Below are 27,031 nucleotides of genomic sequence, written 5' to 3' on the forward strand. Positions count from 1 at the left end.
AGCTCCTCACAATAACAAGAGGGCAGGGCGCAGGCACGTTCCAAAGCCAAACCCGATACTCACGGGTCCTCGGGTCGATTATCTAAATCCAAGTAAGACCCTTTCCAAGTTTTCATTCGTTCTTCAAACGGCTGATCGTAGCCAGAAATCAATTCCTCTTTTACAAGATATATGTTAGGGTACTGATGAAGAGTGTCATGGGAGAAGAAGGAAAAAGGGGCGAGCTTGATTTGGGGAAGATGGAAATCGGGTGGCTAGGGTAAATGAAGAAGCAGAAAGGGAATGGGGGCATTTCGTATGATTGTTAAACGGTGCGTAGGGGAAGAAATATGCGGTGTCGTTTCAGCAAGTTTACATCCTTTATCTAGAATAATGCAAAACGGTGCAGTTTGATTTAATACTCTGAAACGCTGTGTTTTATCAGCTAAGGTCTTTTATGTCTTTTCATTAGTATTCTGTTAGAATCACGCCAATAAGGTAGGGAAGGGAATTCGGGAATAGGCATGTAAAATCTGGAAGAATTGTAATTCTGTTTGGGAGGTTTTGGGTTCCTCGAAAATCCAAGTTATCATCAATGGAAGTACTGTAGCTTCCATCTTCATCATCTACCTGCGTTACACTCTATTTTAATATTTTCTCATTGTACGGTCTACTGCAGTGAGTCCATTACAATATAACAAAACATTTGCCATCGACTTTCTCCGGCGGGCCTAACAGGTAATCTACAGCTACCTTTTCCGTTCGTTTGATTCACATATGGAAAATTACGATGTGGATTGTGAGGACTACCTCTCTCTCTCTCTCTCTTATTTATTTATTTATTAAATGTAAGATAAGTTATCTCTCTCTTTCTTGATGAAGCTGCGCGAGTGAGGGCACTTGTAAGGAAGCTAATTAATTTGTGGTTTTTGGTGGTAGAAAATTATGTTTCATTAGAATTGATTCGGGATTTGAAAGTTGTAGTTTTTCTACCATAAATTGTGATAACATACTAAGGCGTGAGATTTTGTAGATAGCATAAATTGGACAGCTCCTCGTCAGCACAGTGCAGTGAGAGTAGAATGTGGGTATAATAGATAGCATAACTCATTTAAGGTTATTGTGTGTTTTAAGGTGATGTCTTTAATTCTGATGTGGCTGGCACTTTCACTACTACCATTCCAATTTCACGGACTTTGGTCGTTGTTATTTGGTTTCAGTGAGAACAATTTTATTTCTTGACAGTTAAATCTCTATTCTCAAGAATGTTCGATGCTATTGTAAGAAATCCAAACCTCTTAAAATTTTGGATTAATATCTTTCCTATTGTATGCAGCTCTTCTTGCTTGCTTTTTATCGACCTAGGACACGTAAGACTATTCTATCTGGTAACTGCCCGGCCACCTCTATAGCTCATCTCTTGTCAACTCGGGGCACCTAGGTTCTGACAACCCTTATTGAAAATGATTGTGCATTAGCTCCCCCTGCAATAAAACTCAAGTTTCACCTTTTGACAACTGTGATCCTATCTCCATAGCCTTCAAACTGATTGCCTTTCTTTTCTTACTATACCAACGGAGCAAAGCGGGGCTTCTAGATGTTCCTCCTTGATTCCTTTTGCAACGACAAAGTCAATTCTATTGATTCTTCAGCCTTGGGCCTTGCAAGTGAACTCGAGGGAGTTGGTAGATTCAATTTCTTTACATAGGCTGTCCCCACATGATTGGCTAGTCCCATGGCCAGTTGAATTTACCTCATCAGCCATGGGCGGCTGTGGGTGTGCCATTTCAATATTACATGGTCCTTTGGTGTAGCTATGTATGCCATGGTTCATTTGGTTTGTAGTGGATTGGATTATGGAAAAACCACAAAGCCTCTTTACTTGTTAGCGTGCACTAAAGGGGAAGCTTGGAGACGGAATTCAAATTAAAGAATCATATGGAGTGGCCAAGTGAGTTGGCCTTTGTAGCAATGCAAGGAATCCTTCTAACTCACGGTTTTATTTCCTTCATTCTAGTCTCCACCATCAGCCCATTTCAGATTTTCAATTCCTTGGGTAGCGTCCTCTATAAAGGCATTTCGATAAGAATCGGGTTCTCCAATGTCAGTTGATTAGGAACTGCCTGGATGGATACCTTCCCTTGCTGGCAAGTGAACTAATCAGAGGCCAAGGGAATGTGTAATTGCTCTTGTACAACAGTACCAGTTCGTGCATCAGTGGTTCAAGTGCAGTTTGCATACCTTGGTAGGAAAGAGATCGCCTAAGTATTGCACAAGATCAGTTTTTCTTGCTGCCAAGGGGTCGACCTTTGAGAATATTAATCTTAAATTATTTTAGTTACTCGGGGCTAACTATTAATATAGGATATGGATGCATGGCTTCTTGTTTTTCCTACTTGTTTCCTTCCTTTTTCTTTCTCTTGGGGGGGGGGAGAGAGGTTGGTTGGGAGTGGGGGATGAGGGAATTAGGATGTCAAAGATGTAAATGGTGAATGAGTTTGAAAACTGATCAAGTTTAATGGTCTGTTGAGAAGACAAATTAACAACATTATGATCAGAGGTTAGCGTATCTGGTAGGTCAGTAGAGATGCTTTGAAAAATACCTAACGAGGGACAGAACTACTGAGAAGGACATCATCTAAATTGAATTAAAGGTCAGGCGCATGCTTTAACTGAAATGTGTGATTTTGACAAGATATGAATTAGCTTTGAATGAGGAAAGGAAAAAAAAGGTGATACTTAAATATAAAACAAAGTACCTGCAGTCAAAACAAGTGGGTGGTTTTTTTTTTTTTTTTTTTTTTTTTTTTTTTTTTTTTTCTGGGGGGTGGGGATGTTTGTTTCTATGTTGGTCATCCGAAACTAGAGTTTGAGGGAAATGCTGCATTGCTTATCTCAAGTGGAAGATGAGACGAGGGCTGGCTATTTTATTCGTTCATGGTATAGATTTTTTGGAAAAGGAATGCTTAAATTATGCTGTGGGAGCTTGAATTCTGTGGTTAAAATCAGAAATTCGAAAACGGGATTAAGTGTTTTGAATATGCCCCTGTAATTACCTATCAAAAAAAATATATGCCCCTGTTATTGGAACATGAAAGAGATCCAGAGTGCAGGTTACATGTCTTTTTTCAAGAGCGCAGGTTTCTTTTGACTCTGAAGTTAATTGTGGAATTGATTGTAGTTGATTCACTGATCTCTTAGGTGCTAAATATCATAACATCATGAAGAGGGGTGGTTTTATTAGGTCAAAACAATTCTTGAAGAATCTGGTCCATGCATGTTGGAGATTGTTGTTATAAAATTGATAGAACATAGTCTAGAAAGAGTAAGAGAGAGAAGAGGGGGCAGGATCATGACAAGATGTTTTGTAAAAAAGAATGATAGAGCTACCTGGTATTCTTGTTTTTTTAGAATGTTGGATAAGCATTTTAATTATGCCAAGATCTTGCAGCTTTGAACTGAATGTGTCGATACTTTCCAAAGCTCAAAGATCTGGCATTGTTGATGGAAATGATAGGTGATATGTGATCAGTCAGTTACTCTTGACAAGGCAACTCCAATATCAATCCAGTGTGGGTGGTTTTATTCTTAGATGTTGTTCTCCTGTTCATGCGTCTACTAGTTTTCCCCTCTTTTTACTTACCTTTTTCTGTCTCATGTTGAATGTCCTGTCACCCGAATTCAGGTTATGTGGCGCCCCCAATCCCCCTTATATAAATACACAGGGATCGAGACGCCAGGATGGTGACAACACGGTCACACATCCCAACGAAGTGCCAGTGTGTGTACATGCAACAGTGTACAAATAAAATAACGCAGCGGATAGTCAAATAAGTACCAGAATTTAAATACAAATATTTAACACAATTTATCTTTTAAAAAAAATAAATATACAGTCATCCCAAATATAATACAAAAGGTAAATACATAAACTGATAAAAACACATAACTCACTAAACAGGAGCAATCCCAGATCACTCCTCCAACGGAGCCAAGCTAAGGCTCGTCATTATCATCTGCATCAAAATCTGCGATACCATAAAATGGTACCACAGGTAAGTATAAACCAAACAACTCTCGGGATAAAAATACATTAATGCAACCAACAATATAGCAAAATACATTTAGCCATAAAATATCATTTTTTTCCCAGAAAAATGATTATTTCCAACACACGTCAAAAAATCCCATTTTGGCCCAAAATAACCGTAAAACATTTTCTCATAAAATGATTCACACAAACAATCCATTTATCGGACACTGTAGGCGGAAATCGCAGGCGGGACTCTACCACCGTCCCTGCTTACCACCATTCCTACCGCGTGCACCGTAGGCGGGAATCACAGGCGGGACACAACCACCATCCCTGCTTACCACCATCCCTACCGCGTGCACCGTAGGCGGGAATCACAGGCGGGACTCTACCACCATCCCTGCTTACCACCATCCCTACAGTTCCTTTACACACAATAAATACTTAACAGAGCACTGTAGGCGGGAATCACAGGCGGGACACAACCACCATCCCTGCTTACCACCATCCCTACAGTCTCTTTTCCTTTTACTCACATGAAAATCCAAATCCAATTAATACATGAACATGTATGCAATACACGAAAATCCAGTTTTCTTTACAAACATGATCATGCATGCAATATGCGATGTACGTGAACAAGTCATAACCAACAACCACAATTCACAATGCAAACAAACACAACTCCGTCCACAATCCATCCGACCCCCGAAACTCCTCGGACTCAGTCCGGCAAAACAAACCAATTCACAGATAATATGTGTTAGTGCAAAAATATATTTAAATCACGAAAGTTCTTTAAGAAAAATACTTACAGTGCAATATAATAATTTCCGGAGGATCTCGAAGTTGCGAGTGGTGATTTCTGAGCAACACCACAGTGTAAAATACACTGTGGCCGTGGGTCACAGATACCCACTTTTCAACGAGGACAAACGAAGACCCAAGATTGATAGGGTAGGGCCTAGGGAGGTCGGTGAAGCCAATGGTGGTGGTGGTTTGCCGTGGGTGGCGGCGGAATGGGCGGTAGAAGACCAAAATGCCCAAATCGGAAATGTAGTTGGTGGAGCTTCACCGGTGACGGATCGGAGGTGGGGTTGGGTCCAATGGGTTGCCAAGAGGTCGGGGATGAAGTGGTAGGAAGATGGTGGCCAATGGTGGTGCGACGGCGGCGCAACGGCGGAAGGAGTGCCGCGGCTTCGAAGAGCTACTGGTGGTTAACGGCGGCACGGATGGAGGTGAGATTGGTGGGGTGAGGTCGCCGGCGGCTGGGGAAGCTAATGGGCTGGGCGGTGAGGGCCACCGCCGGCTCACGGCGGCGCTGGCGTGAAGGTGGCCCGCGGCTTCGTGGGGGGCGTGTGGGCTACCGGCGTCGAGGTAGGGGCTGAGGTTTGGGAGGTGAGGTCGCCGGAGGGAGGGGGAGCTGGTCGGCTGGGCGGTGTCGCGCACGGCGGCGCGACGGCGGCGGGCTGGGCGGTGAGGAAGAACGGACGGAGAGAGAGGGAGGGAGAGGGAGTGCGCGGGAAGGAGAGGAAATAAGGAAGAAAAAGAAAAGAAAGAAAAGAAAAAGGAAGGAAAGAAAAAAGGAGGGAAAAGAAATGAGGTCCAATCCTCATAACTTGGGTCATAAAAATGATCCAACGGAGATGATTTTAAAACCACAAGTTAAATAAAGTAATTTAAACGTAATGGTAAAGTCAAATTGAAATAATTAAATCCCACGGTAATTAATTTAAATATTAAAAGCAATTTAAATGCATAACAGTAAATAAATATTTGGAAAGCACATAAAAATAATTTTCACCAAATTAAAATCATAGAAATAAACTTACTAAAAATCCAACCAATTTTAAAATAAGAGGATAAATTTTTGAACAATCAAAAATAATCCTTCAGTAAAAATACACTGAAATACGGGGTGTTACAGGTTACATGAGGATGCACCGGTCATTATTTAATGGCTGGGTAAGTTCCTCCTCTATGTGATTTGACTTGGTATTGAAGCCTCATTTGTAGGGCTGTGCAAACCCTCCGCCTACTCCGACTCCGTCCGACCTCCGCTAAGTTTCTAACTTTGACGGAGTTGGAGTTGTCAGAATTCGGAGTTGGAGTTCGAAGCTTCATGAAGCTTTGAACTCCGAACTCTGATGTTTTTTTAAAAAGAAAAACTAGATGTAAAACGATGAGTTTTACATCTAGTTTTTTAAAAAATAAATAAATAAACGATGTCGTTCCACTTAGTGTGGAACGACGTCGTTTCTTCACACGGGGGTCCAAAACGCAGGACCCCCCTTCTTCCTTCTTCTTCCCCTCACTCTCTCCCTTCTTCTGAATCTTCTTTGTTCCCCTCACTCTGCTCCGTTCCTGTTTGCTATCGTGATCCACTGATCTTGCCGTTGTTTGCGCTGTTTAGCCTTTGCGACGCCATAACTGGTAAGTATACTTAGTGTAGTCCGAGACTCCGAGCCCTAAATTAATTAAATTTCGCAATTTTTATTTTTTGCCATGATGTTGGGTTGCCTGGATGTTGGGTTGCTTGTAAATGTGGAACACCGTGAAATCACTGAAATGGCACTTGTGTAGTTGTAAAGAATAGTACCCAAGTAAGAGCATGCAAAAGACTCTCGCAAAAGACAGTGTAGTTGTCCACTGGACGGACCAATACTAGTTGTGCTTTGTGAAAGGAAGTTGGAAAATGAAACTATTTCACTCGGTGATCCTTAAATGAAGGATACATCCCAACTGAAAGTCAGTCAAAATGTGTTTGCAACTGCTCGGTTCAGCACCACTGCAACCATGGAAGTTATAGTTTTGGGTTAGTTGAACCATGTCTGTTTTGTAAGCATACCCTTACAGATTTGTTCCTGCTGTTGGAGATGAGTTTTCAGTTGTCTGATTACATGAGCAGGAGCCTCACATGTCCCAAACTTAAAAGAACTCCCAATAAACCTTGTAGCAATATATGCAAGCAGTTGCCTATTTCCTTGCTCATTTGTAAATGGCTGCAGGCTTAGTGTATTTTAACCAACTTTTGTTTTTTGAACTAATTTTATTGGTGAATCACTAGTGAGAGACCATAGCTTTTGCAAGAAAGACACCTTAGCTGCTGAAGCTCAAGTCCAAATACATCATTCACAATCCTATGCTAATTGATGGGCTTCAAAAGGAAATTCTGCCATTGAAATTGTTGGGGATATGATTAGAAATTATTATTATTTTTTTTGATAACTGAGGGTGTCCGGGCCAGCTTGCGCGCATCTCGACTAATCTCACGAGGCCCTGAAGTTAACGATCAGGTAAACCTCCAGTGGCCTTAAGGGGACTCAAATTGGTGACCATTGGGGAGCAAACCCAAGGCCGGACTAGCTGAGCTACCCCTTAGGGTTTGATTAGAAATAATTATTTATGGTTTTTCTTGCCATTGGGGTTATTATCATGCTATCAGCTTCAAATTTTAAAATTAGTTGTGGAGATGGATTCTTGTTGCGAATTGGTTTAACAAAAAATAAGAACCTCTTTCCAAGTATTTGAAATGTGAATTGAAATATACATACCATCCATTCTTTATTTCCTTTTGAATTAATCCATACCTACAAAGAAGGGAATAACTTGGTTGACGCTTTAGTAAATTTGGGAATTGCTTGTGTTCACTTACCAAAACATTAAAACGGTATATATAACTTGGATAAAGTAAGAATTTCTTACTTTCAACACTAGTGTTATACTTTTTTGTTGTGATAAATAGCCCGTATGGTCAAGTATAACACTAGTGTTATACTCATTTGGCTCAATTATTTTTCTAGGAATTGCAACAATACTAATATATAGAAACAAAAAAAGACATTAGATAAAGATAACGTTTGGTTGTTAGTTTTTAATTGTTCTTTTTTATCAACATCATGACTCTAATTTCTTTGCTTCTATTTCATTTTTTCAGTACAAAGAAGTTGATAGATATGGATGCTACACCTAGTGGGACTCCACTAGGAGATCCGGATGGCACAGTTCCTAGTCCTACACCGACATCAGGACCCACTTCTAGAGCAGCTACTTCTTGTGCAAGCAGTCAATTCCCACTCCCAGTAGACATAGAAGATGAGAATGCTTTTAATGAGGAGGAGATGGGTATTGAGGACGATCTAGATCTACCACCTGCATCTGCAATGCCACAGGTTAAGAAATTGGTCATCCCTCAATACAGTGAGAAAATGTTGAGGAAAATGCTTGAATATATGATAATTACTGATGAGATGCCTTTTACCACGGTTGACAAAAGAGGCTTCCGAAAGTTTGTACAAACTATTGAGCCACGATTTCCCATTCCATCACGGTATACAGTGATGCGAGATTGTATGAAGAGGCATGCGAAGGAAAAGGCGGAGATGAAGAAGATGTTTATTACCACTGGCCAGAGAGTTTCATTTACGACTAACACATGGACGTCCATACAGAACGTTTGCTACATGTGTATTACAACACACTACATTGACAGTGAGTGGAGTTTGCATAACCGAATTATTGGCTTCAAAGAAATTATTGATCATAATGGTGCATCCATTGGGGCGAAAATGGATGATTGTATAAAGGATTGGGGAATTCGAAAAGTGCTGTGTATTACAGTTGACAATCCAGTGCCAATGACACTGCAATTGATTGGTTCAAGCAGAATATGAGGATAAAAGATGATGTCATTCGTCAGCACCACTTTATTCATATTCGATGCTTTGCTCATATCATCAACCTCATAGTTGTTGAGGGGTTAAAAGAGATTGATGATTCCATTACCAGAGTTCGCAGCATTGTGCGATATGTGAGGGCTTCCCCCCAAAGGCTTGCCAAGTTTAAGGCAATAACAGAACAACTTCAAATTGGATGTTCTAGTATGTTGTGCTTGGACGTTCCGACTCGATGGAACTCTACATACATAATGTTGGATGTGGCACAGAAGTATCAAAGAGCGTTCGAGCAGATGGAGGTCGAGGATGAGGGCTTGAGGTATGCTTTGTTGGAGCTGGCAGGACAGGGGCTCAGTGCGCCAGACGCACATGATTGGACTAGTGTGAGGTACCTTATTCAATTCTTGAAATTTTTTTATGACATAACTATGCGGATATTTGGATCCAAATATACGACTGCGAACTTGTACTTCAGCGAGCTCTCGGAGCTTCACTTCCACTTGAAAAATAGTTGTGCTGATTCTAGAGGATTGTTATCTGCTATGACTGCGAGGATGAAGACCAAATATGATAAATATTGAGAGAATATTGAGAAGATAAATAGATTACTATTTGTGGCTGTGATCCTTGACCCCCGATATAAGTTGGCTATTTTAGAATTTTGGGTAAATTCCGTCCTCGGGGCAGTGAAGGCTGCAGAGTTTATTAGAGTGCTAAAAAGTGATATTGATGACCTATATAATCACTATAGCAATAGTTGTCAGCCTTCATCTGCAGCTGGTAGCTCCTCACATTCGAGGTCGACGGGGTCGACAGCTTCCTTAGGTGATATTGACCCATCCGTAAGGGTTAGAGGCTATCGTATCATGCAGCAGTATCATCAACTCATTACAACAAGGAATATTATGCAGTGTACATCTGAGGTTGAACGATATTTTATGGAAGCTGTTGAGACACCTAGTGATGTATTTCAGTTATTAACTTGGTGGAAGGTTAATTCCGCTAAGTATCCAGTCCTTTCTCGTATAGCTCGAGATGTGTTAGCTATTCCTGTCACTACGGTTGCCTCGGAGTCGGCATTTAGCACTGGAGGTTGCGTGTTGGATGCTTATCGGAGCTCATTGTCACCATCAACCGTGGAGGCCCTCGTTTGCACACAGAATTGGATAAGCGAAATGCCTATTGGACTAGATATCATTAGCATTGATGCTGAGAGTTTTAGGCTTGAATCGGGTAACTTTATATGCTTTTAAATGATTATTTAATTATTTTTAATATTTCATTTATTTAACTTCTACTTTTTATGATTTTATAGACCTAATTGTGAACTCTAACATAATTGCCGATGACTGAGAGTTTGGATGAAGTTGAGGGACTATGGACTATGGAGAACCCCATTTATTGGTGAGAATCAAATTCTACTTTTACCGTGTTCTCAGTTTTTTTCCTTGTATTGATTGCGATTTTCTATCTTCATTTCAGGTATGACCATTGAGTGAAATCCTTGTTGCACAAGTGCACGTGTTGTTAACTGTTTACAATGTTTACTGTTTAGTGTTTATTTAGTTATCTCTAACTCAATGTTCAGTGTTGTAATAAATGAGACTGTTATAACTTATAGCTACATGTTATTTAGTTTTTGAACTGTTGTATTTAAGTTTTTTTATTATTTTTTCAATATTTTTTTATAGGTTCGGAATTGGGCTTTGGTGAGCCCTGAAGTTGGAAAAGGGCCTTGAGTTAGCCCAATAAACGGTCGGAGCTTCGACCTCTGATCGGAGTCGGAGCAAGAATTTTCCTCCGAGTTGGAGGCCGGAAACTACTACTTTGACTCCGTCGGAGTTGGAGCTCAGTCCTACTCATTTGTTTGCTCAGAATTGAAACTATAACTAGTGTCTGGATTAGGAATTTGAACATTTCAATTCCAATCTCATTAATATACCTAGGAACTAAATATTTAATTCCAAGGCTATGATTTCCCTCCAATTTCAGGGTTATGTTGTTCTTGTTATGGTTTCCCTTGTGGTTGGTGTGTAGGATGTCCTTTGGTGTGGGGGTGGGGGGTTTACGGCTACCCTTTGTATCTGATGCTAGGGTGCTTGTTAATGTTTGATAAAAGTGTCTGCCTACAACATATGAAATTCCTTTTTTGTCTTCTTTGTGCTTACATTACAGGCACTGAGAGCCACAGACATCAAAATGGAATTAGCAGACAGAGCAGTTGGGCTTCTGTTATCTTTTGTCAGCTTATCCATATTCACATATTATACTTTCTGGGTCATAATTCTGGTCAGTTTGCCTTCAACTTAATTTCTCCCTCTCGAACTCTCTTTATTTAATATACACAAAAACTAAAGAACCATACTGTACCGTAAGAACTTCCAATTAATGTTGTGTATTCATCTCTTGTTATCTTTCAGCCATTTGTAGACAGTGATCACTTCATCCACCAGCATTTCCTACCACAAGAATATGCTATACTAATACCTGTATTTGCGGGTGTGGTACTACTTTGTTTGCCATGTGTATTCATTGGATTTGTGATGCTCAAATCCCAAAAGAAGAAGGCATGATGGAAGTACTTATTTGTCATTTTTTACAGCAACTCAAAGATGTAACTTATTTGTCTTGTTCATTTTGCCTTTATTCTAGAACATTTTCTAATCTGGCCGAGTGTTTTAGTTTTGGATTTGTTGCAGCATGCTGATTTTGTGAATAGATCTGTATCCTTTCTACATTCTACTACTATCTGAAGCTCACATTTCGTCATATCATTTTAGGGTTGAAACTCATTTTTGAAATTTATACGTGAACTGCTTAATGTACTGCATTTTGCTTATGATTTGCCCATGGTTGTTATCACGCCACAGATCGCATGATTGTTTTCCTTGCATTTGGTGTGCTCTGTTGGGTAGCACAGGTAACGCAATTGATCAACTTGATAGTACTAAACGAGATACTTCGAGTGTAGAATAATTACTGAGAAAATTTTATGGGCTGTTTGACAAATCATAGGATTGTTATCTTATATCATTGCTTTGGAACTCAAGGTATTTGCATCTTATATTTCTATTTTTCAATTTACTCTGAATTCTTAGCTAATTTCGACATTTCTGTGGAACTCAATTAAGCTTGTATCTAGATCATCAAGTGGAAGTAGAAAGGTCTCTGGTGCCTAAAAAAAAAAAGTTTATGATGTTCAAGCTTTTTTTGGGAATAAAATTCCTCTGTCAGTTTGTAGCTCAATTTTATTTACGTGTTTTATATACATGGAAAAATTACTGTGATAGAAAAGATGGTTGATTCAACAAAAAGAAGGAAATTCGAATTACACGATAGTTCTCATGTTTTGAGCTTCAATGAAAACAGTTAACGATCAATAATGCTAAGTTACTAACACTGCAATATCTCTAAAACCAAAGGGATGAAATTAATCAAGACAAAGTGCTTATAAACCTAAGATCATTGGGAAGATATCTTGAGCTAATTAGAAGTGGGAGCAGATTGAGGAAATACAGACACCCAACATATATACTAACAGATAATGTCAGAAAGGAATATATACATGCTGCAGCATTTGTCATGCAAAAATATGGTTCATGAATGAAAGGAATCAACCACTGCATAAACTTAAACTTGTAGTTAGTTTTCTGAGCATGTCCGAATGGGTCATCGACATGCAGCGGGCGCGAAAGTTTGTCCAACCTGCAAGAACCAAGAACGTGAACACAAACGTATTAAAATGAAAAAACAACCTAGTCTTTCATTGCAGAGGACCAAAGCTGCAACCTCAGAGTTTTCAAATGTAGCCCACTGCCACTACAAATTACAAACAATGCTTGAATTAAACACAAGCACTTACTGAAGCCAAGTAAGCCTAAGAACCATATATAGGGTGTTTGCTATGTATGGTATATGAACAAGAAAGCAATAAAATATGCTTGGCCTAGTGCAGATCTTATTACATAATTGAAATTAGCACCATTGACTAATCTTGTAATTTTAAGATTGCAGAAGCGCCATGATCAGCACGAACGAGAATGAAAATATGGAATAAATTAGCACAGAAAGCAAGCTGCTGGCTCTTAACCAATGTTTTAATTGTACGTTGGAGCATTTGGATGCATGATAAAACTACAACATATATCAGAAGTGTTAAAAGGATCGGGCTGCACTTCAAGATGAAGTTCTCAGACAAGCTCTCAGTCACCAGCTCGATCCCTCGGTTTTGATTTTGAAGTTCAAGATTTAGAATATCAGATTACTCATGCAGTCCAGATCAGGCTGCACTTGAAGATTTCAATGCAAGTAATGGATCAAAGTAACAGTTAAACTTGGATTGAGTTGATCAACTCAAGATTAGATCAGTATTATATTGAAATAATAATTATGGTTGTAATCTGATGATAAAACCTTGCATTATTACATATTTGAATACAATACAGACGCCAACTTTCCCAAACTAATCATTTTAGATTTATTTTCAAATTTTCAAAAACGACCCATGGTATTCCTAGCAATCTCAATTCTCAACACTCGCAAAAAGTCATATGCCAAGAAAAAATGACAAAAAAAAAAAAAAAAAAAAAAAAAAACAAAAACAAAACAAAAGCAGCACAAATTAAGAAAGACATCAAATTAAAAGTACTTGCCAAAACCAAATCCCATGTTTCATTTCAAGACCATGAATTATCAAATGCAGCAGAAGTTATGGCATGTGAGAACTCCTGGAAATTAATCCTCCCATCTCCATCCGTATCGGCCTCCTTGATCATCCCCGTCAACTCCTCCACAGTAAGCGCATGGCCCAACTTGGCCATGGAGTGAGCCAACTCGGCAGCCGTGATAAAACCATTTCCATCTCTATCAAACATCCCAAACAGCTGCCTTAGCTGGTCTTCTGTATATGGAGATTTAGCCGGAAGAAGGTCCGGCGCCACAAGCGCCACGAATTCCGAGAACTCAACAATTCCGTTGCTGTTCTTGTCAGCCTTTTGAATCAGGGTTTCGAGCTGTTCCGGGCTTGGTTTTAGACCAAGTGACCGTAAGAGCGATCCGAGCTCAAGTTGAGTTAGACTGCCATCATTGTTCCGATCAAAAGAACGAAAGATTTCACGCAGCTCTGCGATTTGTTCGTCGTCTAACTCGACTGGTTGCTTGTTGCTCATGTCAACGACAGAAATCGACGTTTTTCTCCAACCCTAATATTCCACTTTAGTATATTTCCAAAACATTCTCTTTCTCTATCCTCTCTAACTCTTATAAATATGATCAACCTTGAATTAATCACAGTCCTACAGTTGATTTTTTACACAGAACGATTGAATCACAAGATTCTGGACCAAAATCAGCAGATTAGAACTGTATCCAGGTCAACAACAAGACTGCAACAAAGTTATAGGCATACCCTTTTCTTGTCTCTGAATGGATTCGTAGGAATCAGCAAACAGAGCCACTCTTAACTCTTTCCTATCTATGATTTGTGAGGGAGAGAGAAATAACTTTGTCTTCGTATACCCTGAAGCAAGGAAGCTTTGAAAGATCCGAGGTCTACTTGATATCGTTCTTCTTTCTCCTCTTTTGATGGGTTTACCTCGCCAATTATCGGATCCAGTAATTTGATTTATTTCACAAAAGAATAGGATCTCCAAAGATAAAGATGAGAAAAAACTTCATTAGTGTTTCTTAATCTACTTTGAGAAATAACCGACGTTCGCTTAGGACAAGGACGTGATTGATGTTTAATTTTGTAACTTTAATCATGATTTTCTTATTCTTTTTCGTTCTTCTTTTTTCTTTACGGAGAAGATTTCAAGAAATAAGCGGGAATTCCGTGGGTAATGCCGACGTCTTCCATGCTGCCAGTGCAACGGATATATATACAAGGAATAATTCTGGGTGCAGTTCAATATAAGGCTTCACCACTCACGACTAAAAGAAACGGTGAGCTTTAATTAATTTAAACGTTACCGATTAATACTTGCCTTAAATCCCTGTTTAAGTCTCGTTTCCCCAAACCCTCCCCCCCCCCAAAAGAGCGGACCCTCGCTCACTGCTCGAAGGTGTGCTCTCTATCTCTCTCTCTCTATCTCTCATTTTCTTTAAGCTTAGTACGTTTGTATGAATTAGATGTTGGTGTAGTAGTACTACTGGAACCATTTTAACTCATCTGAATTAGGAATAATCGAAATCTATAGCATTGATGAAAGCGATGAGGCTCTCTCTCTCTCTCTCAAATTTGGTATTTCTTCTTTCTGATTTTGATTTCAGAGGGTAAGTTTTGTTGTTAAAATCCATTTTATTTGATTTTGATTTCAGAGGGTATTTCTTCTTGAGAATTTTGATTTCAGAGGGTATTTCTTCTTGAGGATTTTAATTTTGATTTCTCGTTAAATTTTCTCCCATCTGGTATTTTCACATTAAATTCTTTTTCTCCCATCTGGTATTGTAACGTTAAACTCCAAGTGTATGACGATCTTCACTACCTTTTGAGAGAACCGGGTGGCCCTTGAAAGTGTGATGGCACTTGTTTTCCGTTGCAGGCATATCAAAAAGATGAATTGCTTTTCATTGAGTTGCTTGTGTTTCGTTTTAGCTGTTTAATTCATTTTCATATGTTGCCCAGCAAAGATTCCTTTCTCCATGTTTATATTCTCTGCTTGTCATATTGCAAATATTCATAGTGAGGTAATGATTATTTCTTCCAAGTTATCCAGCAATGATTATTATTTTACTTTACGTCTCTAACTTGTCTTCAATTTATTTCAATGATTATTTCACTTTATATTTTTGTGATATAATTTAAATATTGCTTCACTTCTAGTATCTTTCTATCATGTTCATAAATGGCATAACATTATGCTCGTGTGCTAGCTTCTAATATTTATTCTTGTATGCAGGCATCGATGGAGCACAATGCAGGGGAACTAAAACAATATATTGAGGCGCTTTACTGGGGTTGATGTTGTGGCTGCATTGTTAGTTTACTAGTCTGATTTAAAATAATAAAGTTTCTGATTTGGGTCTGGTGCAGAGTCCCTATGGTGGCATCCCTTTAGCTTCTGTTACTCTTGGTGAATGCCAGATTGTTGACAAAGAAACTTGGATGATCATGGAATTTTTGATTTGCAAGCTTCAATTTTAATCTCATTTTGGTTGTTAGGATCAAGATCAAATGATGATTAATGTTGTTAATGTTGTGTTGGGGACTTAGCTCTTTTGCCAAGTTTGTAACTGTTGTAAGCATCTAATCTCACTTTATGTGCTACATTGTACCATTGTACCAGACTTGTGAGTTTACAATAAATTTTTTGCTTTTGTGGTTTTATTTATATAGCAATGTAATGTCCAACAACCATACTTCTTAAACAAATTTTTAGTGTGCAGTAATACTAAAAACTGCACTTCATTCATAAAGTAGTATCTTTGAGAATACATCATCAAAAACTTGAAACCAACATAGAGTAGCAACTCTCAAAATACATTATCAAAAACTCAAAACCAACGTAGAGTAGCAACTCTCAAAATACATTATCAAAAACTCAAAATCCAAAACATTAATTCGGGGAGGGGTTTTGAGTTTTTGATAATGTGGGACCAAAGCAATACAATAGTCATTTTTAAGCAATGTGAGAATTATGTTTAATTCTCACATTGCTTAAAAATGACTATTGTATTGTTTTGACCTCCTATACAAAGGATGACCTAAGAGGCCAAGGCAATTCATAATATAATTCTAATGAGTTTATAATCTTTTGAATAAAATTTATAATTATATTATATTATAATTTGGGTCTAAAAAAAATTTAGATCCAAAATTTTTTTTCCCCATTGAATAACTGGGTTGAGCGGGGGGCGAGGTGCGGATTTAACCCCATTCCCGGCTACTGGGGCGGGGTTGAAACCCTCACCCCCGCATGGTACGGGGCGGGGGATAAGGAGGGGGTGCTCCCGCCCCGCACCATGCGGGTAGCACCCCTACTTGAAATTGAAGTGGTGATTATAATTTCTGATTAATATATGAACCACCATTTGTGATTTATGCATTATTGGTGCATGGAGTATTTCTTGTCACAAATAATTTTTTCCAATTTGATGAGGTAAGAATATTTTTTTTTACAATTATTTTATGGAAAATACTTTAGCCACAAAGGAATTACATGAAATTAAACCTATAAATTGACGTGTCTTGATGTGATACGCCAGATTGTAAAGTTACTTGTAACGCTCCGTATCCGGAAGGGTCAGAGAATTACTACCTGTCACTTACAAACTTGTCTCTCCAAGCATCTAAAACTCCAAAGACTTCACAAATAGTACACAATCTCATATTTTTCAAATAACTATAATGCAAACTCCATAAGTCATCATTTCAAAATAACATAAATCAAAAGGGGGTCCACAATCTCCCTATAATCTTAATGAAATAAAACGATACATCTTTAGGTCTCAATAGGTCTAAACAACATAAAGTACTTCAAATACTCAAGTTAAATCCTTCTACTAACAATGGTACTCTTAGGTACTTGGCCTTCTATCCATATCTAGTCAAGCTCCAATTTCTATTCCTGACCCCCAGTTGGGTAATCAATGTCATCTGAAAAATAATGAAGATAAGGGGTGAGTTATCCACAACTCAGTAAGTAGAGAACATATATTAGTATGTACACTTGAGCCATTTTTAGAAAGTTTAGTATGCAGGAGCAAAACATTTCATTTTCATGTACGCATCTCAAAACGTATTATCAAAAAAGAAATCAGAGTGACTTTTCAATATTTTCGTATTCATAAACTATTTTCATATCAAAACCGCATTGACATAACATAACTGCACATTTTCATCTTATTATAACACATCATATACTATATTTAACCCCCGTGGTATGGTTGTGCTATCCCATGTGGCCAAACCATGCAGTATCATATTGTGCAACTTTCCATTTTTCAATCTTAGAGTCTCGAGTGTGCACACAGGAAAGAACACATAAAAGACCACTTTGTTTCCAAAGTAGGTGTACTCATATCATGTTGGTACCAACAATATCACGTGAACCAGTATCATTATATCAGAACCATATTCAGAATCAGAATCAAAACAGATAAGTATGCCAAAGGTTTTCATATCCATATCATATTAAACCATGTACTGAACATATTCATATCATTTCCATTTGATCATAAACAAACCCAAATCATTTTCATATCATATGTACAAAAATTCACAGATATCGTATTTGCTCTTTTGCACATTTCAGAAATATGTCAACTATTACTCATGTTTACACAATTCATGTCAAAAGCATTTATTTTCTCTTTCATATGTATCTTATGAGTGAATGCAAAACATATACTAAGATTGTTTGTCGCATTTTTTTTTTTAAATAACATGCACATTTTTATAAACCAATCTCACTTCATTTCTTTTTATGCAAATCTAGCATAGGAACCTCGCTTACATGGACTTCTTAGCTTTTCCAAAAATTTCCTCAACAGTGCCGAACAATTATTAATCGTCACCTATAAGGTAATCACATAATTCCTATAAATTTCAAATGACCATATATTTCAATATTTAAGCCTAAGCTTCTCAAATAACTTATTTTAATTCCTCAAACCTTAAAATTCTCATAACATCAAAATGTATCATCACTTTCTAAAATCATCAATGTCCCTTTAATAACTTCAACTAAAACATTAAATTCTAACTTATTTACGATTGAGATTTTACTATAATTTATAAAACCAAATAACATAACTATATTGAAATCATCATAAGTAGAAAATCATACTTTTGTTTAAATCAAAAATATTCTTTTAAAAGGATTTAAAATAAGATTTTGCACTTACCTATTACTTCAAAAATTCATCAGTATTTACATAATAAATATTCCGTTAAAATATTAGTCACTTACAAAAACCAACTTAACAGTATAAATCCACACGTCTACTCCCAAATAATAAAAAAGAAACAACACACTCTGCAACCCACATAATATACTCATGATTTCAAACCCAAAGTACATAATATAAACTCATTAAACTAAACTCCCAAAAAAATAAATCTGGAGGTATACTATAAGGGGTAAAAAGGTAATAGTACTTCATACTATTTGGTTAACATAAGTTACATACATATATATATATATATATGTATGTATACACCGTATAATGAACTACCAGGAAACAGAAAGAAAAAAAAAAAACTCAACAATAGTGTAGCTGCAACACTTACGGAGATGGGGGCACGACGGTGTGAAGTTGGCGGTTGGCTACGGTGGATGGGGGTGGTGCCTGGTTACTGGCTGAGAGAGAAAGAGGGAGCGACGAGCGAGAAAGGCACACGGTGAGAGAATGAGGGGGAGACTGAGAGAGAAGACCCACCAACCAGAAATGGCCTGAGCTTACTGGGGGACTTGAGACGGCGTGCGGCGAACTGGGGTGACAGGAAGTCCTCACTGGCAGTTTCTGTGGGGTCACAACGTGGTGGAGCTCTCGATGGAGGGTGATTGCAGTGGCTTGAACATTGCTCTGTTTTTGGACAACTAAAACAAAGGATTTTGAGGCTTGCAATAGGGGCTACGGGGGCATTGGGCTGCAGCTTCGTGTGGCTGGGCACGATGGTGAGGTTTGGACAGAGGTTCACAGTGGAGAGTGGATATCGGTTTGGCCTTCTGTGAAGAGGAGAATGAGCGGCACTTATTCTAGGGTTGAGGTTGCTTAACATATATATATATATATATATATATATATATATATATAAGCTATAAATAGTAAAGAGAAAAAAAAAAAAACCTAGAGGAAAATGATGAACAGATGTGCATGAAAATTGAAGGTGGATGTGAAATCGTGCGCATGAATTCTGGAGATGCTTCCATGGGCAGTTTACTTTTATATAATTTATTGTGTCTGCAACAGTTCTCTTATTGATCTGTATAAAATAGAGGATAATTTTGTAAAATTAAAAATTTATTTTTAATGCAGTGACATAATCACATTGATTAATTATAAAATAAGTTGTAAGGAGTTGTAATTTATAAGTGTATCATTACTCAGCGTACGTGCATTAATTCAAGTTTTTGGTGCCATACTTATAATTGGAGCATTGATATGCGTCAATGTTTGTAAAACATCTGGTAGTAGATTAGTTATGGACTTGACACATAATTACATTTTAGGTTTGATATGGGTCCAATTTTACATCATTTACATGATGATCTATAACCTATGTAGTTTTCCAAGCAATAATTTGGAATGATCATAAATTTAAAATAATAATTTGGAAGATCAAAGAATTTAAAAGATTAAAACCACTTCGACTTCTTTTATTTATAACATCTCGTCTTTTGTATAATTATCGAATCAATAGCTCTATTCTTATTGGGCTAAAATCATTCATTTTTGTGTTAAATAATCATAAATTTAAAATAATTTAAAAGATTACGAAATAAGGTAAAGAGCACTACAGATTCTAAGGGGTTTGGATTCAAGAATCACTCCAACTCATCTCATCTCATCATTATAATTTTTCTAAATCTTCATATAAAATATAATAAAAATTCAACATTTTCAAATCTTAAAACAATAATAATATTAAAAAATAATATTCTAATAATATTTTATTCAACTTTCATCTAAAATACCATAATCTCATCTCACTATCCAAATTACCTCACCTAATTCTTTTATTAAGAAAATTCTATCTTCGTTCCTCTTATGTATAATTGATTAAAATTAGTAGAGAGTAAGGGTGTGCAATTGGACCCCTTTTTTTCCCGGTCCGATCAGGAACCTAGAAATCCCGTTGCATCTAGGCTGTTACCCATCCGAACTACACCCGGGCCAGTGAGATAAATCCAGATCCAGTTACGAATCCGGTTTCTATGACCAGGTTACGGTTAACTGGGTCATTAAAAAAAAAAACTGATCGAAGCTTTTTGCTTTCGTCTTTCCCTTCTGGAGTTCTGGGCTCCTCTCTCAAGTCTCTCGACCTCACGAGTTACAGAACACTTTCCTAGTTCAAGTTAAAAGAACAATTGCTAGTCTTCTATTCAATTGGCTTCTCCGTCAAAAGGCCAACTGGCCTAATGGGCAGCGAGCGTGAGGTGTCTTTGTGGAAGAAACTATATGGTAAGTCCAATCTCTGTGTGCTCATTGAAGGTAGCTGGAAATGGCAGGCTTGCAATTGTGTAGGTGTTTCGCTTAATCTATGTCTTGGTGACAACAATATAGAACTAAAACACTTAAAGTCTTTTTTTAAAAAAATAAAAAATAAAAATCAAGATTAAATCCGATTATAATCCAGACATCCAGATTTTAAGTCAAAAATGGAAAAAAATTTAGATATCCAGTTACAATCTAGATATCTGGATTGAATCCAATTATCCGTCTGAATTAAATCTAGATTAATCCAGGCGGATAATCGTCCGGTTTTTACAATCCGGATCCGGTTATAGCCAGATATCCGGATCCGGTTGCACACTCCTAGTAGAGAGCATATCGAGGTTTGAAATTGAGATTTTCCCTGCCTCCATTTTCGCATCAATCCACTGATGATCATCCCCTTCTCTGTCAATAATAACAAATAGCAACAAATAAGTAGCTAGCTAGGACCCCTTTTTGCCTTGATCTAATCGTTGAAGGATGATCTATATGGACGGGGAAATTATTTAGAGGACAAGGTTGACACATGCAGAACGATGAAATGAAATGATCGATCGAGGCTGTGAAAAATATCAATTTCAAACCTCATGATTCTATATTTGGCAGCTCACACGTTTGGTGAATATACAGAGCAGACAGCAATTAATGAAGCCATCACATGAAATTGAAACGAATTAACTAACTGCTTGTCATGAACTGGACCATATCTAAATTCTTCTAGTAAATGAGCTCTCGGTTTAGAAAAGACGTGCAGGTTTGACTGACAAATCAACGGTCTCAATTTAATTAAATTGACTCCATATTATGATATGGTTAGAGATCATTGGCATCCCTCCCTTCAGTACCGGTACTGGTAATTTAAAAGGGAAATTAAAATAGCCAATAATATTTTTCTTTCAAAAAAACAAAACTTTGGTCAAAACTGTTTTAGTTGCTTGGAATGTTCATAATTATATAACACCAGAAACAGTTGTTAGACACCTTTGTTTTTTGGCTTTTTCGTAATCATCTGCATGCATGGCCAAAAGGGAAATGTGCTTTCCATTTTACAATTCGAGAAGGAATATTCACGAGGGGAGGAAAGGCAACTTCGTTGTGGGGTTTTCTGAATATTTCACAAACGACCATGGCTTCAAACAATTCTGTTGTTCTTTCCATCATCATTGTGTTGCTGCTGTTGGCACCGACTTTATCATTCTTGAATACTTACATATCAAAGAACAGCCCACAATCAAGAAAACCTTTGGTGATACATCTGGTCTCATTTTCTGCATCAAACTTCAGAATCAGAGCCTCGAAATTGTTGGAAGCTGAATGGAGAGCAGATTTTACGTTTGAAAACCAATATGATGATTGTAAATTGCATATAAAGCCCTTTGAAGTTGTTGTGTACTACAATGAACGTTATGCAGTCTCGTGTGGTTTGGTGGGATCAATAAACCTTGAAAAGAAGAAGCAGAAAAGGGTTTCGATTGGGTTCAACACGAGTAGTACTACTGGTTGTGTAGATCGAGGGCAGCCCTACGGACACTTGGAGAAGCATGTTCTCAGCGAGATTAGGGAGGAGAAAAGGAAAGGTAGCGTGACTCGTTTGAGTTTGAAAATGAATATGCAGTCTTTGGCATATGTTAAAGGGATAGACAGATGGGATTTAAGTCTGAATCCTTCTTGCTCTGGCATTAATGTTTCTTTTGTTGATGCAAGAAATGGGAAGTTTATGGGGTATAGGTACTGTTCAATTCCTTGGTGATTCACTTTTTTATTTTTATTTATTTTTCTTTTTATCTATTGGGTGTATTGTTCATTAATTCATGCAAATTGCAAAGTGAGCGATCGTGTAATTAAGGTCTGGTTTAGATAGTAAGATAAGACACTATAATAAATTTTACTTTTAGGGACAAAATTTGTTAGGGACGAATTAAATTTCGTCCCTAAAAGTAATTATTGGAGACAAAATTTACAATTCGACTAAAAAAATGGCCAAGTTTCTAAATTCGTTTGAATAGATAAATATCCATTCAAACAAGATATTTTGTAACGAATAAATCGTCTAAAAAAACAAAACCGTTCGAACGGAAAAAATAGATTCGAACGGGAAATCAATGTTTGTTCGAACAGTATATAATCTGTTTGAATAATAATCTTGGTGGGAAATTAATTTATTTTTCTCAAAAAAAGTTCATAACCGTTCAAACTTAAATTTATTTGTTTGAACGGACGAGAGTTGGTGGGAAAATGTGGCGGTAAGGTTGCTTTACCGTTCTAACAAAAAAAATATCTTTCAAACCAATTCGAATACTATATTTATTCATTCGAATGACTAATTTAGTTGAAAATTATATAAAAATTGTTTACCATCATTAATTTGTGTATATATTTTCTTCATTAAAGTAATAAACATTTTTTCCATTAATTTGTTATCATTTTCAAAATATAAAAAATGTGTATATATTATATATTATGATTTATGGTGAGTTAAAATATTTATAAATTCATAAATTAATTTTATGTAATTAATTTCAAAATCTTATAGTGATTTTTTTTATGTTAAATTTATATAAATATAACTTTAAAGATAATGTTAATTTTTATATGATCATGAATGGTAAGTAAAATGAAAAAAATAAACAATGTAGCAAACATAAAAAATAAAAACTATACATTAATTGCATCGCAATATAGAATGTTCTGTACAACATAAAAAAGTAAATAATAATTAAAACGATCTATTTGCTAAGTAGATCAAAATCTTCTTGTAACATTTTAATGCGTCCATCTAGATCCTTAAGCTTCTCCATGATGGGCTCAATGAACTCCACAAATAGAGCTCGTACCTGATCCAAAGTAGCTCCAGTAGACTGTCTCTCAACAGTGACAGTACTACTAGAAGCTGGATTGGTTGACGTGCCACTAGGTTGTTCTGGTGCAGTCTTCCGCAAGTGCCCCTTGCTCTTGCTAAATGTGATCTTGTTAAGAGGCCCCATCTGTGGCGACCTCCGCTCAGTTCCAGACACTGTAACCCCCGATCAGAGTAGGATGTTAGATATTAGGAATGCAAATAGTAGACTACTTCCATTGGAATAGCGTGACTCTGATCAAATTCGGAGGAAGAAATATAATGCCAGATCAATCGGGTCCCCCCGTGCTATTCACAACAAAAATCTGGCTCGATCGACCCTGAAATCAGTCTAGTATTTTTTTAGATCGATGTTACACCCAACAATCAAATTAAGCACTCTGAAAAATGCTATACATTCGTTCTGTCGGATCACCTTGCTCCCATCATATGGAGGAGCCGAAGGGTCTCGCACTAGCTGACGAACCTGATCGTCTGTAAGACCATCACCAGGTAGATCCTCATGCTCACTATCATCCGAACTAGCATCCGACTCTACATCGGGCGCTAGCGATGAGGATATGGCCAGTGTGTCCGAATCAGATGGTACAGCCACTGCTCCCGATGTAGCTGCCGCAACCGTTGTAGGATATGCGCCGACCACGTGCGGAAAATCAAGGAACTCAGCAATAATGTAGGGATTGAAAGTAATACTCACTCCTTGAACCGCTAAGGTGTAGAACAGAGTATCAGCGTCATGCTTTCCCATGGCATGGTAAAACTCATCGACCATATCTAGATATGCAGTCTCTCACTGTTGACAGATCGATGTCCATCCGCGGTTGGTGATGATGGACTGTATGCTCCGTCCCTCTCATGAAAGATCACAGAAGTCATCCAAAATGATCTCCTGCTCGACAAGTATAGATCCCGTCTCCTGAGCATGAGCTACTCCACTATTTTGACCGGTCTGATCTCTCGCATATTTTCTTCCGTTGGATGCCATTAGTATACTATTTAACCACAAGGAAAGTAAGAATATAATTAAAATAATTGTATAATTATATTATTGAAAAATTATACTATATTGAATTGAATTGAAATAATTCATTCGAACGAAACATATTCTATTCAAACTAACCATTGTAATGTAACTTCATAGTTCAAACTTGGAAAATCTCTATTCGAACGAAATGTTCTGTTCATTCGAACAAAAAATTTGTGTTCATTCAAATGAATTTAATTTGTTTGAAAAGAAATATATCTGTTTGGCAACTGAGCGTTCGAACGGATTAGAGTCTGTTCAAACGGGAACACGCCAAATAGCCATGGCTGAGTCGACTCAGCCTTGAACGAAAAAACTCAATCTAGATGTTATCCTTTGTTATAATCGGTAGAAATGATCAAGGAGTGAAGTCTCATCATTTCTACCAATTATTTTGGTGTTAGTTGGCCAGAAAACACCAAAATTGAGGATTTCGAATTCGAAATCCATAACGCCCTCCCCCCCAAAACACAACTCAGTTGAACAAAAAAAGAAACAATATAATAGGAAAGTTGACCCATACCTCTTAGAAGTTTAAATGTGGGCTTATTAGAGCGGATGAGAGGCGGATTTCGTGGCGGAGGAGTAACAGGCGATTTGGTTGTTCTTAATGGATTTTTGTTCGAACTGGGAACGTAAATGACAATCTATTCGAACTGGGTATATGATGTACGTGACGTCTCTTTTGAACAGTAAAAGAATCCGTTTGAATGGATATTAAACTAATAAATGTTGTTCGAACCGACAGGAAATTGGTTCGAACGGTTATTATACTATATTTTTCTAATTATAATACTAATACTAATATATAATAATACTAATATTACAAAGTACAAAAGTAAAAAGATAATACTAATAATAGTATTATAATACTTGTGTTTAATATAGTTAGTATATTATTTGTAATATACTTATTCTATTACCTATAACATACTAAGTACTTAGTATATATTATAAACACTTAATTATATAGCTACTATAGTGTAAGTATTATATATAGTTATTATATAGCTATAGCTATTATAAGTTATGATCATAACTATACAAATTAATATAATTACTATATAGCTATATATAAGAGTATAGTTATGTGTTATATAATATTATAATACTAATTATAGTTACTAGTTACAATTAGAAGTATAATATAAGTATTATATATACTTACTATATAATAATCCATCATAAAATATATCATTCAAAATTAAACAGCAAAATAAAATAGCAATATAACAACGGCGGTATAACCGACTATATGCATGAGAAAGTAAATAATATAGAAAAGATATACAAAATCAACTTTTTCATTAAAGACATAATACTTACAAGGAGACTAATTCTCAAAAGAGTTAGAAGTAGAAGACATGAAGAAATGAAGATTTATAAATGATGGATTTTGAGAGTGAGGAGTAAGGAGGACTAGAGTGATTTGGGCGAGAAAGGAAAATGCTTCAGATGAGAGTTTCTGAATGCCCAAATAATTGCAGACCTGTACCTCATCTTCTTCAGATTCACTATTAAAAGATTACTCTGAAAAATTTGATTATTTTAATTGATATATTTCTTCATCTTCTGAAGAGCTTTCTTCCTCTTCACCAATGACTCTTATACCAAAGACATAATTCCCAGGTAATAAATAAGTAATAATAATTTAATGATAATAATAGGCGGTATAACCAACCATATGCATGAAAGCGGTATAACCAATTATATGCATGAAGAAGTAAATAATATAGAAAATATATAAAAAAATCAACTTATTCATTAAAGACATAATACTTACAAGGAAACTAATTCTCAAAAGAGGTGGAAGCAGAAGAAATGAAGAAATGAAGATTTACAAAGGATGGATTTTGAGAGTGAGAAGTAAGGAGGACTAGAGTGATTTGGGCGAGAAAGGAAGAGGCTTCAGATGAGAGTTTCTGAATACCATTCTTTCTTTGCAAACTCCTTTATATAGATACTACAACAGTACAAAACAATAATTCTAATAATACATGAATAGTATCTACCGACACTAGAACAGTACAACCGACACTTAGAACATTACAAAACAGTAATTCTAATAATATATGACCAGTATCAACACGTGAACTAGAACAGTATATACAAAGTCATTTATCGTTTTCCTAGATAATAATCTTAGGCAGCGACAATAATATGACAACTTCCATCTGTCATGCTGACTAACTGAGAAAGTAGTAATCTTCTAGAATCACATAATCTGGGGGTCATAATTTGCTAATTCTAGATCGAATGGGTCTTGGGATTCCATCAGATGTACTGGATGGTAGGGTGAGTAA

The 27,031-nt window shown here is 37.0% G+C and overlaps 2 protein-coding genes and 1 long non-coding RNA gene across 7 annotated transcripts; 1 reads left to right on the plus strand and 2 right to left on the minus strand.

Moving 5' to 3' along the window:
- Positions 1-667: 667 nt before the first annotated feature.
- LOC121234292 (dolichol-phosphate mannose synthase subunit 2-like) lies at positions 668-11,457 on the plus strand. Of its 5 annotated transcripts, XM_041130183.1 has the most exons (5): positions 2,821-3,664; positions 5,940-6,161; positions 6,200-6,445; positions 10,864-10,977; positions 11,109-11,457. In XM_041130183.1, the coding sequence occupies exons 4-5, from the start codon at positions 10,888-10,890 to the stop codon at positions 11,259-11,261; spliced, it is 243 nt and encodes an 80-aa protein (XP_040986117.1). In that variant the 5' UTR covers positions 2,821-3,664; positions 5,940-6,161; positions 6,200-6,445; positions 10,864-10,887; the 3' UTR covers positions 11,262-11,457. The 5 variants fall into 5 exon arrangements, with proteins under 5 accessions (XP_040986118.1, XP_040986115.1, XP_040986114.1 ...); XM_041130182.1 differs by lacking the exons at positions 2,821-3,664; positions 5,940-6,161; positions 6,200-6,445 and adding exons at positions 9,880-9,921; positions 10,004-10,092; XM_041130184.1 differs by lacking the exons at positions 2,821-3,664; positions 5,940-6,161; positions 6,200-6,445 and adding an exon at positions 668-717.
- Positions 11,458-11,991: 534 nt separating this feature from the next.
- Positions 11,992-14,359, minus strand: LOC121234294 (probable calcium-binding protein CML18). Its single transcript, XM_041130185.1, has 3 exons — positions 14,096-14,359; positions 13,341-14,024; positions 11,992-12,393 (listed from the first exon to the last, which is right to left on the minus strand). Exon 2 carries the CDS (start codon positions 13,854-13,856, stop codon positions 13,365-13,367), a length of 492 nt encoding a protein of 163 aa, XP_040986119.1. The 5' UTR covers positions 13,857-14,024; positions 14,096-14,359; the 3' UTR covers positions 11,992-12,393; positions 13,341-13,364.
- Positions 14,360-17,189: 2,830 nt separating this feature from the next.
- On the minus strand, positions 17,190-19,299 carry LOC121234295. Its single transcript, XR_005934363.1, has 3 exons — positions 19,093-19,299; positions 18,920-18,989; positions 17,190-17,284 (listed from the first exon to the last, which is right to left on the minus strand). It is a non-coding gene; the product is annotated as an uncharacterized LOC121234295 (long non-coding RNA).
- Positions 19,300-27,031: the final 7,732 nt, after the last annotated feature.

The sequence above is a fragment of the Juglans microcarpa x Juglans regia genome, chromosome 6D (assembly GCF_004785595.1).
Source record: "Juglans microcarpa x Juglans regia isolate MS1-56 chromosome 6D, Jm3101_v1.0, whole genome shotgun sequence".
In the NCBI taxonomy this organism is placed as follows: domain Eukaryota; kingdom Viridiplantae; phylum Streptophyta; class Magnoliopsida; order Fagales; family Juglandaceae; genus Juglans; species Juglans microcarpa x Juglans regia.

Coding starts and splice junctions, on each gene's coding strand:
- LOC121234292 (XM_041130181.1), top strand. CDS start 8,682: ATGAGGATAAAAGATGATGTCATTCGTCAGCACCACTTTATTCATATT.
- LOC121234294 (XM_041130185.1), bottom strand. CDS start 13,856: ATGAGCAACAAGCAACCAGTCGAGTTAGACGACGAACAAATCGCAGAG.